Source organism: Mustela nigripes, chromosome 5 (genome assembly GCF_022355385.1).
Source record: "Mustela nigripes isolate SB6536 chromosome 5, MUSNIG.SB6536, whole genome shotgun sequence".
NCBI lineage: Eukaryota > Metazoa > Chordata > Mammalia > Carnivora > Mustelidae > Mustela > Mustela nigripes.
In genome coordinates, this window is record NC_081561.1 from 75,365,715 (window position 1) to 75,380,830 (window position 15,116).

Sequence of the window (15,116 nt, forward strand, 5' to 3'; positions counted from 1 at the left end):
GAAGAGACTTCATAGACCAATAACTTAAAAAATATTTTTCGGACTAGCTAATATTTATATGTGGTGTAAAATTCAAAAGGCACAAAGGAGAACGCAATGAAAAGTCAATTTTCTTATTCTGTCTTTCCCTCTTGCCACTAGCTTATGTAGTTAATGCACAGACTATGTCTACAAGGGTATACATGTGTATACCCTTGTAGACATAGTCTGTGCATTAACTACATAAGTTAAAGTAGTCAGTGATTTCTATCTTTACCCTTCCCTCTAGTCTCTTTCTAATAGGGCTAACTATTGAATCAGTAGCTCTAAGTCAGTACTATCCAACACTTTCCGGGATGAAAGAAGTGTTCTCTAGGTTTGTCACCCACTAGGGTGACCCCTAGCCCATAAGTCTGTTAAGCTTTTGAAATGTGGCTCTTGGAATTGAAGAACTGAATTTTCAACTTCTATTTCATTTTAATTAAATTTCATAACTGCAAGTGGCTGGCTAACATGACCATATTGGGCAGTGCTGTGCTAGATATTTATGTCTGTGTATTTATTACATACAGAAACACATGGACCTCAAATTGTGGAATTAGGGAAAGAGTCATCTAGAACTACTAATTTAATATTAATTAAAGAAGTCTATAGTTCATTACATTTTAGATTATATGTGGCAAATATATTTTCTTTTTAAGTCAAGTATCTAATTAAGAAGATGTTTCTTTTTGACACATGCTCCTAATTAAGAAGATGGTAAAATGTCATCTTTGTAGGAGAGCCCTGGCTACAAGTGCAGATCTCAGCCAGATCACAACAGAGCCCTGGTCATCTGCTCATTCATTTGTTCTTGCATTCCAGAAATCCTTCCTGAGTACATGTGTACGTATGGCATTTTAACAAAACCTAGATGAATCCCTGCCCTCAAGGAGCTCTCACTCCAGTGCTCACAGCCTTTCTGTGCTTCATTTCCTTGGATGTTGGAAGGAGCAAAAGAGACCTCTGCAGAGACAAAGCAAGGAACTTGCTCAAGGCCCTGGCTCTGATTGTTGCCAGTGAACTTTATTTCCTTTAGGAAAGGAAAAAGCTTCAGAAGAAAAAAGTTTTCATTCAGCCACTAAGAATGTTTTCTTTAGCAGAATCACCTTGTTTTTTTCCTTCAGTCTGCTAACTCTGGGTTGGGTGCTATTTTTAATTTTAAAATTTCAATTAAAAAAAGCCAAGAGATTACAGAATCAGTCCTTTAACACTCCTTTATGGTAGGGAAGGGACGAATAAGCAGCTCTGCCTCCTCCTTCTGCGCTTGGGGAAGGTCTGTGATTTCCCCAACCTTCTGGCTTTCCTGGTCTCTCTCCCAAACCATGACTACTTCTTAGTGTTAGCATTTCATTTGATATAAGTTCTATGCTTTTTACCTTTCTGCATTCTCAATATTTTTTAATATGAACACATGAATTTCATAATAAAATAAAGAATAATTATCTTGTAAAAAGTAGTCCAGAGAGATGATGAAAACCTGAAATGATTCACTGGGTGCAGCAGAGATCAAAAGAGAAGGTGAATTTGAGAGGGAAGGATTTAGGAAACAGAACCTTTAGGGCTTGGTTAGAGTAGTGGGAGGAGATTGAATAATAAAACTTGTTTTAAGGGGCACCTGGGTGGCTCAGTGGGTTAACCCTCTGCCTTTGGCTCAGGTCATAATCCCAGGGTCCTGGGATCAAGCCCTGCACCGGGCTCTCTGCTCAGCAGAGTTGGCTTCCCGTCCCCCCTCTCTGCCTGCCTCTCTGCCTACTTGTGAATTCTGGCTGTCAAATAAGTAGATAAATCTTTAAAAAAAAAAAAAAAAAAAAACTTGTTTTATGTAATTATGATTTCTTTTAAAGAAAGATAAATGCAGCATAACAAAATAAAGGGGGTTTTGGACTCGTATTTGCAGCTATCAAATATAAATATGTCTCATTGTTTACAGTAACTCATCCGCCGAACATGATTTGCTAAGTATTTTTTTGGAGTCATTAAAAAAAACTTGGTTTATTTTCTTGTGTAACCTTTTTTTTTCAGTTTACCTTAATTTGGTGATAACAAAACCCTTTTCTGAGAATGTCTTACCATGATAGATACTGACTTGCAGAAAAACAGAAAAGGCTTAAATGGGAACATTTGAAGAAGAATAAATATACCACATACATCAGATGGCAGTTATTCCTTCTTAGACAAGGCCTTAAAAATGCATTCTCTGCTTTAAAGGAAGGGTTTTACAGTGGGCTTCCCAAACTCACATAATAAGATCAGAATGTTTTGGTCATGTTGATAAACTCCAGAGTGACAAATTCTCATGAGAACTCTAGTCAAATGAAAAGATGTAGCTGATTGTAAAATTAGTGAGGTATTACATTGGATTCTGTTTTCTGTTAAACAAGTTTGGTATTGCTATTTTCTAGCCTTTTTTTTTTTTTTTTTTGAAAAAACAACTACTTTTGGCTGTGAGTGTTGAGAGAAACGGTCTGTGCCGAACAGGGTCAAATGAATGAAACAACGTATCCCATTTTGTTATTTCCTTGTGTGAAAATCAGTCTTTATGAGATGTCCCTAGACAGTGCTACTGTTCATCAAAACATGTGCCCTAGATCTGAGTGAGTTTAATTATCACGGGGACCGTGAAATGAGGACATTTAAATCAAATTAAAGTGGAAAAATCCTGAAGAGGAAGAAGCAGTATATTTCAGGCTGCATAGAATTATTTTTTGACTCCTCTTTTCTCTCTTCCTAGAAGGAACAATTTTTGAAAGTGTTCATCTCAAGCATGTTTTTGAGAAGATCAGACCAGCCATACCCAGCTTTTTGGACACAGGGGTCAGCTCTTTGATAGGTCTCCCTAAGTGAAGTCCTGGTTTCTGTATATTTCTAGGTTACTGCATACTAATTCAGCGTCACATAGTAATCTTGATCAAGAGAGAAGTTGTTTTATTAAAAACCTTAACCGACTCAACATGGAGCCACCCATTCTTACCAGAAATAATGAATAATAATAATAATAATAATAATAATAAATAGTTTAAAATCTGAGGTTAGAAAATAAAAACATGTCCGTTGAATAGAAGTCCTTTTTAGGAATCCCCAGTTTGGTTTGGTTTTGTTTTTTAATGAGTAAGCATAAAAAGATAGCTAAACTGAGAGATGGGGAGTATATTCATCTGTGGTTTGTGTCTAGCTGTCCTTTCTCGTAGGTCATATACTTGTTTATTAGCTAATGAAAATCTAGGAGCTTGGCTGCTAAGTGTTCAATGAATGATAGCCTCGTTGAAATATTTTGTTAGAATATGACACCTTATTTCCAAAGCTGAATGTGTCGTGTATCCTTAGTTCTCATGTCATTATATGATTTTTGTCATATGAAGGGATATTTTATTATTTCTGTTTCTGTTCGTGTTATATGTTGACGTAGATTATCTCAATTGATGTTAGTAAAAGACCCTGTTGAATAAGGGTTTCTTATTTAAGCAAGGGACCTGTCCAAATTGTTAAATGGGTTTATGCAATGTCACAAAGCAAACCAGTTAGTCCCTTTATTATCCTGTAGGTATCTCATTTTTCTCCCAGAACATTTCCTTATCCTTGCCCAACATCAAATTGTGTAGATAGATGCTCAAGAGAGCAAAGGAACTAGACACATATGTGTAAGAGACCACGTGAGCCCAAAGAGTCCTAATTTAAAATAATTATGTAGGAGCAGACTGTCACATATGCTAGAGGCCAAGACCCTGGTTCTTTATGTTCTGGTAAGGTGAAGGCATTCTTCAGAAGGGCTGGTAAGTACAGAGTGACATATCAATTAGAGGGAGACATCAAATGGAAAATATCTTGAGTTATTGGATTTCAGCAAAGTATAGTAAACTTCATATCTTTGACTTAGGAGTGAGGAATTAAAAACATGAGATATTTTAACTAATTTATCAGTCAGCTGGTACATTAGTAATCATAATGATCACTTCATATAGTGTCATTATGGCATTTTGTCTTGGGGTTACAGCTCTTCCTTTAGTACTACTGTGATATGTATAAAGGAAAAGAATTGCTTAGACCTGAACCAGCTTGCCAGACTTTTATATAACTCAGTGTGTGAATCATTTATAAAGGATTTATTTTTACAAATGTGTTTGCCCATTGAAAACAGGAAACTCTCTCTCTCTCTGTTTTTTTTGTTTTGTTTTGTTTTTGTTTGTTTGTTTGTTTGTTTGCTTTTTGATGTAACACTGCAAACGAGGCAGCCATATATTTTGATTAAGAGAATGTTCAACATTTAATAGTCTGTAGAAGAATCTAGTCTTTCCTTGGGCCCAGAGGACTTTTTCTTGATAATTTTCTGAGACATTAAGTATTGAGGATGTAAAGTGGAGGAAATGCTACTGGTTTCCATGTAAGAATTTTTAAGTGATAGAAAAGAAAAAATTAGCAGGAAAATGTGATTGACAGTAATATAAAGAAAGTGTGTTCCGTATCAGTTAATTAGTTTCTGAAAGCCCAACAGCATGAAACTAATGTAATTCCTCCTAGAAAAGCATTTCTCCAATGTTTTTCCTTTTTTTCTCCCCCTCCTTCCTAGATTGAAAAAGAAAAAGCAAGCCAAACAAAATGCAGAGACAGCCTCCGCCGTTGCTACGAGGACCCATACTGGAAAAGAGGATGCTAAAGCAGTCATTTTAGAACAAGACAAGGCCAACATTGCTGTAGAAGAGGAATATATTACTGATGAAAAAAAAAAGAGAAAAAATAATCAGTTAAAGGAGATCAGGCGTACAGAACTAAAGAGATATTATAGTACTGGTGAGTATTGGTGGCAGTGATGTATTTTTGTTTTAAAAGTCTATCATAGAGGCGCCTCAGTCCGTCAAGTGTGTGACTCTTGATTTCGGCCCAGGTCATGATCTTAGGGTTGTGAGATCAAGTCCACATTGGGCTGTGTAGGGCTTGGAGGCTGCTTCAGATTCTCTCTCCCACTCACTCCTTTTGTTCCCGCCTCCCTTCTCTCTCTCTAAAAAAAATCCCCAAAACAAAAACAACTAATAATTCTTAAAAGACTGTTAATTTTATAACTGCTCATCATTATAATAATAGCAGCAGCTTATTGAGAGCTATGATATACCACATACCTTTGTTTTACATACATAGTCTTGTATAGAGGGATAAGAGGGACATAGTTCGGCATGTTTCATTAGACTTTGTGTTTCCAGGATCCAGCACCTAGTGTGTGCTAATAAATATCTATCCAGTCACCTTCCCTGTTTGAGAAATATTTTTCTTGATGTATATAGACTTCTCTGTAAATATGTTGCTAGAAATGTCTGAACTGTTTGGCATCAGCTGGGCAATAGTAAATGGCAGAGACAAGTCCTAACGGCCATCAGTTAAAAAAAAAAAAAAAAAAAAAACCACGACTTGGGAGTTTTAGTTAAGGGATTGATTTTTTTTTTTTTTTTTAAGGAATCTCTAGACCCAGTGTGGGACTCTCAGCCTCAAGATTAGGAGTCACATGCTCCACCAACTGAGCCAGCCAGGCACCCCAGTTAAGGGAAATTTTGAAATAAGTGTGCAATATTATAGTTTCTCAGAATATTCCCTGTGCTGGAAACCATATTAACAGAAGTGGCGTAGCTATCATGGTGGAGGCGATAGCCCTGCTCTTCAGGGACCCATGTCACACCGACTGCTCCTATCACATGCAGGGCTGGGGTGTGTGCAGAGGAGAGTGCAAGGAACAGGAAGTGGGAGTCAGACCTTGCTGTGGCACGCTGGGTACTGTGTACTAAGATTGCTAGGCTAAGAGACAAGACAGGGTCTCTGAGAACAGACTGCAGGACAGTATGTGATATGGGCTTTTGTAGCAGATTCTCCTGGGGGTCCCACATTTGGTCATAGCTAATGCCAGCCAGAGTTCCTGGAAGACAGATCGTGTCTCCATGTTTAATAGAACTTTTGAGCAGTGCTTATCAGAGATAAAATGGGCTGCCTCTGGGGGGCTGATCAGGGTGACTTTGCAGGCACTGCTCCAGCAGAAGGCAGGTGAGGTATCTGCTGTGGCGGGTGTGTGGTTTGTAGTGGTCCATTTGGGGTTATATCATGTATGCATGATAATGTAATTATATCGTGTAGTACAGAGCTTAGCCGTTGCTTTCAGTCTCAAGCCACTTAGAATTTTATAAAAAGCTGTAACTGTCACCTACTGAAAAAACTTCTGTGTGAGTGTTGTTAATAGACTTCCCTTGAAATTTCAAGTGTTGAGTATTATCCCTTCTTTGCAAAAAGAGGAAGAGGATTAAGGAAAATCCCGTTTCTCATCTTCTTTTACATATGAGTTGTGCACATTGGAGTTTTGGAAACGTGTGGTTTTGAAGAGTTGTGCAGCTTAAAATACTACCTTTTTTTCACCCTTATTGTATATGCTGTTGCTTAGTGAGTATTTTGAAGTAGAGACATTTGCTCTGTAGGATTTCCCTGGAAGACGCTGGTAGGGTCCTGTTGACCAAGGTTTCTTTTAGTCAGGATGCTGTGCTTACTGTAGATGCTGTGTTAGGATAGTTTTTTCATGTGCAGCCCTCTGTTGCATGTGTAATGCTTTGAAACCGAAACAACACCCTTCACTCTGGCCTTTACCTATCCAAGTCTAACTTGACTTCAAAATCAGCTCAGTCATCATTTCTTATAGGACGCCCACCCTGCCCGTGGCTAGCTTAGGCTCTCCTTCTGTGTTGTCATTATGGATTTATTTATCTGCTTTCCTGTTTTGGGGCTGTCATCACATGGATCTGTATCATTAGCTTGGAGTACTATTTGAGTTACGGGTGTTCTTTAAATGTGCATCAAGGGCATGAATTAATACATAGGTGAATGAATACTGTTTCAGTAAGCTTGAGTTTCATGAAAATTCTGGAAGGATATAGGTCAGAATTAGTCTGATTTCCTTTGGTCATGGTAAGTAGAGATGCCATCATAGATTTTCATCTCTCAAGAATGGCAATGATAATTGGTTTGGACCCCTGTGGACAGGCTTGGTTGATCTGACCTGGTGTAGTCCCCTGAGTCCCATCCTGGGTGTTGTTCCATACCACTAGGTGGGGCAGTAGGCCTCAAATCAAGAGTAATCCCATTTCTAGTGCTTTTGGTGGCTCTAGTCTGAGAAGAGACACTAAAATGGGAGGTTCTCATCAGCCACGTTAAGGATTTGGACTTTCCTGGAGTCAGTGGGGCGCTTTGGGGGAATTGCATTAACTCTGTGTTTTACAATGATAAATCTGAGGACATTGGGTAGAAATCAGCTTGAAGTCAGGTAATGCTGGTTGGAGAGTGGGGAAGAGGAGAAAGGCACCTGACGAAGAGATTTTCCTCATAAAATTCAGCAGTATTTGATGACCATTCTAGGGTGTGAGGGACAAAATGAACAGAGTTAAGAATTGATAAACTGGAAAACTCAAGAAGGAAAAAAGAGTTCAGTGTGTTTGTGTTTGGAGATGTTTTTGAGGTACCAAGTGGATTTGTCTAAAGGGACCTACATTTCAGGTGAGAGGCCTAGAAATTGCTACTTAAAGGTATGACATAAATCCACACATGTAAGAGAAGAAACAGGGACCTGTACAGAGTCAAAAACAAAAAGTTAATGGATGACAAATGATAATGAATATAGAAAAACAGACTAGAAGAACCTGTGACAATATGTTGATAACCATTTTCTCAGAGTACAGAAATTGCAAGGGAGTTTTGCTTTCTTCATTTTTTTAATATATTAAATATTTACCATTATTTTTAATGTTAATCAAAAAATACAGAAAAATGAATAACAGAGTAAACCCAAGGGGCTTGCAAAAAGAACATTTAACACATGTCAAGTTCCATAATCAATAAGGGGGAACATAGTAACTTTCTGTGGGTATCTCTTTCCGCATCACCAACATCTACCTAATCTAAGGAACAAAATAACATTTTTACTTGTTGAATTAGATTTATCTGTACCTCTTGTAGGCCTCTGGTAGCAGTTCATTGCTATCTCTTAAGATTTAGACAAACACAATGGTTAGATATCTATAAAAGATGTTACAGAAAGATCGAATCGCTTTACTTGCCCCATTGTAACAAAATGGTGCAGATGCTAAAAATGTTTTGTTTCTGAGAGAATGGAGTGGGAGAATGGAAGTGAAGTAATTACAAGGAGGCAGATGGCATCAGATAAATCTAGATCCAACACCTAATGTAGCACCTGGCACACAGTAAACATCTCCAGACTTTCCCCCCACCCACAAAAATTTCTAGAATATGTGAAGGCAACTCTTCCATGCTTGCACTGTTACTGATACATAGGAGTCTTTTAAACTTGTGTTTATTTATGTGAACTCTTAAGGAATTGTTTGGTAATAGTGTATCTCAGTATATTTTTCAAAATTAGCTATTAAGTTATTAAATTGACACAGTTATGTTGGAATGTGTACATATGTATCTTTTGTCTCATCAATATTACAGTGTCCAAATATATTTAACAGCATGAATTATATCAAAAATTCTTTCACAATAAAAGAATAAATTATTCCTTAATTTAGAATAACACACATCCTTCCTTTTGTCGAAGTGGAGATGGGAAGGGGAATTTTACAAAATGGGTAATGTCTCGTAGGAAAGTTCTTTAACTGAAACACAGGTATGCAGGTACAAGATTTGAAAAAGATGGAGAAATTTTATAAACGAGGGAGACAAGCCTAAATTGGAATAAAATATATTATTATGATTTTGTAGTGTTTTAGCATAAAAGATTAATACTAAAAATCCTGATAGTGAAGTAGACATTTTAAGAGAATTGGGAGGTTATTTTCTCAAGCAGAAAACACTTAAGTAAGAGTGTAGCCAGTTTTGTGATTATCACAATCAAAGATTTATTTAGAGAGAAAACCTCTGTAGGATAGAGAATGAATTTAGCTTTCAATAATGAATCTGTATGTCTCTATTATAATCATTTCAAATCATGGCTTTTCCTCCTAAATTCAAAAGAAACTTAATAAGAATAAAATAATAAATGAAGTTCTCTACTTGTCCTTTTTAAATATTTTGGGGTTTTGCCGCAACATGAAAGTTACCAGTCGATGAATTATTTTCCACAATGCAACCATGACACTTTTCCTTACATGGATACTTACTTTTTCATAGAGTTGTTTTAACCACACTTCCACATGTGTGAAGATTTCTTATCTGTCATTTCTCTTTTTCACTTAAGAAGTTCAGAAAGCCAAAGTTAAGTTGTTATCATAAATGAATCGCCAAACATAAAAGTAGGTCAAACCACAACATAGAATCACAATGCCTTCTCCTCACAGGTAGTGGTCATTCTGGTGCTTTAGAGCTCACAGAATCACAGAATACAGGATTAAAATGGACTTTAATGTGGAAAGAGGATATCAAGAACCAAATTACTGTGGGTGTGGGTTTTTTGTTTGTTTGCCTTAAGATTTACTTATTTGAGAGAGAACACGTGCCAGTGATGGGGGGGTGGGGAGAAGGGCAATGGAAGAATCTTAAGCAGACTCGCCCCTGACCTCTGAACCGAATGTGGGCTCAGTTCCATGACCCTGAGATTGTGACCTGAGCTGAAATGAAGAGTGAGGTGCTCAACTGACTGAGTCACCCCAAATTAATGTTTTTTAAATCAGGCAGAATATAGAGACTTGAGGGATTTGGGTATAAAATAAAGTGGTATTATTAGGATGGAAATAATGGGACCTGTGCTTCTTGGGGCCATCAAGGAACTCCGATTAATGTTTAATGTTTCATGCTGTGAAAACCTAGGTGGTGCACAAGACAGACCTGACAGGTACCCCCGGAATGCACAGGGTTAAGGAAGGAATGCAAGTGATAAGAGAGAAGATGACAGATATGGGAGGCATGAGTGAGGGGTCTGAGAATCAAAGGTGTTCTTGGTGAAGAGATGTAGTAATTAAACACAGCATAAGAAGAATGCTTTCATACCTGACTTTGGAAATCAAAAGAGCTTACCATATTTGGGCAGAATGAGGGGGGAAGACTCAGCATGTAGAGAAGCTATAGCAAATGTTTATAGGTTATGGATAAATGGTAAAAACAATCTTTTTAAAAAGAATGGTAGGTACAGGGGCACCTGGGTGGCTCAGTCAGTTAAGTATCTACCTTCAGCTCAGGTCATGATCCCAGGGTCCCCGGATTGAGTTCCACATCTGACTCTCTACTCAGTGGGGAGTCTGCTTCTCCCTCTGCCTCTGTTGCTTTCTCTCTCTCTCTCTGTCAAATAAATAAATAAAAACTTTTTAAAAATTTAAGGTACAGAAGAACAAAGAAGAGAGTCAGGCACAGACTTTACAGCGATGAACACCAAAAGAATGAAATCTTCAGAGTTGTGGAGTAAAAGTTGTTTCTCAAGGTCAAAGAAACAGGATATTCTCCCACATAGTTAGTCTCAGGAAATATCCCATTTATGTCATACCTTTCCTAAACAAAGTTACTGAGTGGGAGAGACATTTTTTCCTGAGACACCCATCAAAAATCTAATCCTCAAAAATGAAAAAGTTATTTTATGAAAAAATTGGTGATGAGCATTGTAACTAATTAAACATAAAATTAAAAATACATAACCATTGCAAATATGGTTAAGAGCATGAATATTAAAATTTTTAAAAATTTAAAAAGCATGAATACAAAAAGCTGTCCTCTTTTTTTTTTTTTAGCTTTATTGAGCTATAACTGCGATAACATTGTCTAAGTTTAAGGTAGACTGCATGTTGATACATGTATATATTGAAAAATGATTACTGCCATAGCTTTAGCTAACACCTCCATCAGGCACATAATTACCATTTCTTTTTTGTAGTGAGAACATTTAAGATCTACTTCTTAGCAACTTTCAGGTATTTAATATAGTATTATTAACTGTGACCACCATGCTGTACGTTAGGTCCTCAAAACTTCCTCATCTTAGAACTGGAAGTTTGGACTCTTTTTTTTTTTTAAGATTTATTTATTTATTTGACAGAGAAATCACAAGCAGGCAGAGCAGGCAGAGAGAGAGAAGGGGAAGCAGGCTCCCTGCTGAGCAGAGAACCGGATGCAGGGCTTGATCCCAGGATCTTGGGATCATGACCTGAGCAGAAGGCAGAGGCTTTAACCCACTGAGCCACCCGGGTGCCCAGGCACCCTGAAGTTTGGACTCTTTAGCCAACATCTACCCCCCAGTCCTCCAGCCCCTGGTAACTTGACAGTGATCAAGGGACATTCCTTCCTCTTCCTTTTCCAATGCCAGCGCTCCCATAAATGGAGTACATTGTAATGCATTCTTGTCATTGTTGAAGCAAAAAGTACAGTCTCTGAACCAAACAGCTGTGTTTTAAAACCTGTTGTCTTAGAGCTAGATCTGAATCTAGTCCTATTATAATTGATCTGTTTAGTCCAAATACTGTTCCCTAATGAATCTGTCATATCACATTTGTATTGGGAAAAATCTCGTTGTACGAGTAAGACCCAGATTGAATTTGGGCTGAAACAAGGACCAGAGATCACATAAATATTGTTAGTGATTTTTCAGCTTAAGCGGTTTTGAGACATTAAATTAGGAATGACCTGGGGAAAGGACAAAGGAAAAAACGCTCCAATACGTTGATAGTGGGATCTTTCTAGAAGGCAGTAACCATTATTATCAAGAGACCTACTTACCTTTTCCATACCTTTTGACCCAACAGTACTTTTGTAGAAATTCACCCTAAGAAACCAGTCATGAGCATACCAGAAGATTTAAATACAGTGACTATCATTTCATTGTTTATTATTTATTTTGTTCCTACGTTTATTTGTTTATCCCTAAGTTTTTATTTTGATACCAGTTAACATGAAGCGTTCATTAGTTTCAGGTGTACAGTAAAGTAGTTGAACAGTTCCATACATTAGCCGGTGCTCAACACAAGTGCACTCTTTCATCAGCATCCCCTATTTAACTCACCCCCCCAGTCCTCTACTGTCTGTTTTTCCCCCTTTGCTCACTTGTTTTGTTTCTTAAATTCCACATATGAGTGAAATCATGGCATTTGTCTTTCTCTGTCTGATTTATTCCATTTAGCATTATACTCTCTAGTTCCATCCGTGTTGTTGCAAATAGCAAGATTTCCTTTTTTATGGCCCAATAATATTCTGTTATATAAATATACCACATCTTCTTCATTGCATTGTTTTAAATAGTGGGAAAATAAAAATAACATAAATGACATAAGATGGAAAACTGTGTGCTATTTTTAAATGATGTAGAAAAACACTGTGGGAGGGGCACCTAGGTGGCTCAGTGGGTTAAAGCCTCTGCCTTTGGCTCAGGTCATGATTTCGGGGAGCCTGCTTCCGCCTTTCTCTTTCTGCCTGCCTCTCTGCCTACTTGCGATCTCTGTCAAATAAATAAGTAAAATCTTTGAGAAAAAAAAGAAAAACACTGGGAAATTTTCACAAAATACTGTTATGGTAGGAAAGCAGGTTGGCAATAGTATATAGATAATTATTCCATTTTTGTTGAAAAAATAACTCTTCTGTATACCTACAAAAAGGGAGATGGAGAACTGCTGGCATGACGGTCACCAGAATGTAAACATGGATTCTTTCCGAATGGAGTAACATGGGTGATTTTGTATTTTCTTCTCTTGTTCAGCGGTATTTTTCATGACCATTTATAGTTTGTATTTGTACAGAATTGGTCTTTATAGTTCTTACTCTCTTCTAAATTTTAAATTTACCCAACTAAGTTTTTGATCCATTTATTTAAAAAAAACTACCTTGAGTTTTCAGATGAAAGAGCCTATTTTATTTTTTTTTTAAGATTTTATTTATTTTATTTGACAGACAGAGATTACAAGTAGGCAGAGAGGCAGACAGAGAGAGAGGGGAGGAAGCAGGCTCCCTGCTGAGCAAAGAGCCCAATGCGGGGCTCGATCCCAGGACCCTGGGATCGTGACCTGAGCCGAAGGCAGAGGCTTTAACCCACTGAGCCACCCAGGCGCCCCGAAAGAGCCTATTTTAGATGAGTGACTCCTGTAGGTTAAATGCTTTATTTCATTATTTAATTTACTAGTAATTATGATCTAATGCAGGTGGTAGGAGCCTATTAAATAGACGAGAAAATCTGGAAGCTGAGTAACTTAACCAGAGGTCCCGCTGTGGATCGGTATAAAGCAGGGATTTGAGCCCAGCTCTGGCACAAAAGTCCTAACAATGCCACTTTACATTGTTCTGCTTCCCCCACGTAAGCTCTCAGGGAAAAAGAAGCCAAAAGTTGAATAAAAGTTTAGGTCTTCTGGTTTCTTAGTAAAGACAAAAACTTGGTTATACATGGAGTTTCCATTTCCCCTGAACTAGAATGTGAATGACGATAAGGTTGAAATTTCTCCTTGGGCTTGACCTAGTCACATATGTAGTTACAGTCAACACACTGACGGGTTTTATGGCTGGTGTGTCAGAAGCTGACTCAATAACTGAAGTACTCTGTTTGCTTCCATACCGAGCGAGAGGTTAGTTGACCCATTCTACAAGTACTTGAGGGCCAGCTTCCTGCTGGGGGCACTACTAGGCTCTGAGGTAAAGATTTTCACCATAAACAACTCCCCCACCCTTCTTGCATTCTAGATTGTACATCAGCGTGACTGTGACTCCACTCACGTTGGTCATGTGGCATGCTTAAAGGAAGGAAAACAACATCTGCATGGCATTTCCCTTTGTGTCAACAGAGGAGAAAACATGGAGTTCATATTTAGTGTACTCTTTCTTCCTCACACCCCTGCCCTCTCCATCCTCAAGAGGTGAAGATTCCTCATGGCATACCTTTTAAAAATTTTTCTTGTAACAGCTTATGATTCAGGTGTTCCAGAAGTTACCCTTAGGATACCTAATAATAATATTTAATATTTTCATTGCGCTCTTGACAGAGTGAGGCCAGTAATTTCAGAAGTGTGTATCGCTGATAGAGAACATATTTCTTTAAGCAAATACGAATCCTGTATTTTTCTTCAAGAACATTTCTTACTTCATATTTTTAACTATTAAATCTTTAATCTGTCTGCATTGATTGAAGAGTGGTCTGGATTTTTCTCCAGATCTTAACCAGTGTTCACCCAACCTCATTTAATAGTAATCCTTAAGGTTTCCTGAGTCCTTGTTGCACACATTGTGCAGTGCTCTACCTTAATCAAATTGCCTTATGTAATCCTTACAGTGACTCGGTGGGAGTCCAGTTGGTATCCCCATTTATCTACTTTTAATTTTTTTTTTTATTTAGGTAGGCTCCACGCCCAACATGTGGGGCTTGAACTCAGGACCCTGAGATCAAGAGTCTTATGCTCTGTTGACTGAACCAGCCAGACACACCTGTGTTCCCATGTTACATGCTGGGAAACTGTCTTTGATTAAGTAAAGTTACTTAATTATACAGTGAGCTGGGGCAGACCAGTACTGTCATTCAGTCTGTCTGATGCCAAAACCTCCCCCTCAAAGATGAAGTTACATGACATTTATGGGAAAGGCTAGCCTTTTCTCACTAGTTTATAAAAGCATTTTTGTATTCCATTAAATTCCTTCAATATAGACCTGATTTTTTATACTTCATTTTTTAATTGCTATGGCTTTATAATCATTCGTTTTAACATCAGTACAGGATTCCTACTGTCATTTTTCTTTTAAAAATAATTTTGGATACTCTTATGATCTATTTATGCTTCCAAAGAAATATGATGATCAATTTGACATGTTTGCCTTCTCCAAAAAAATTCTTTTTATTTGAATTGCATTTATCTTAAACATTAATTTGAAGAGAAAGTGAAATATTTACAAGAATGAGGTTTCCAATTTAGGAACATTATATATACCTCCCTTTATTCAAGCTTCCATTTACATCAACTTTACTAAACCTTTTAAAATTTCTTTACATATATACATATATATCTTGTCATTGTCTCATTCTATTTATTCCTAGGCATTTTCTTGTTTCTTACTATTATGCCTGGTACTCTTTGTAATACATTTCTTTTTTTTTTTAAAGATTTTATTTATTTATTTATTTGACAGAGAGAAATCACAAGTAGGCAGAGAGGCAGGCAGAGAGAGAG

The 15,116-nt window shown here is 37.4% G+C and overlaps 1 protein-coding gene across 8 annotated transcripts in view; it reads left to right on the top strand.

Moving 5' to 3' along the window:
- The window catches only part of NCOA7 (nuclear receptor coactivator 7), a 160,333-nt gene that overhangs the window by 75,136 nt on the left and 70,081 nt on the right, over positions 1 to 15,116 (top strand). For all 8 annotated transcript variants that reach the window (XM_059400659.1, XM_059400657.1, XM_059400655.1 and 5 more), the window contains one exon: positions 4,586 to 4,806. In XM_059400659.1, coding sequence (XP_059256642.1) covers positions 4,586 to 4,806 — 221 coding nt within the window. The remainder of the gene's footprint in view (positions 1 to 4,585; positions 4,807 to 15,116) is intronic.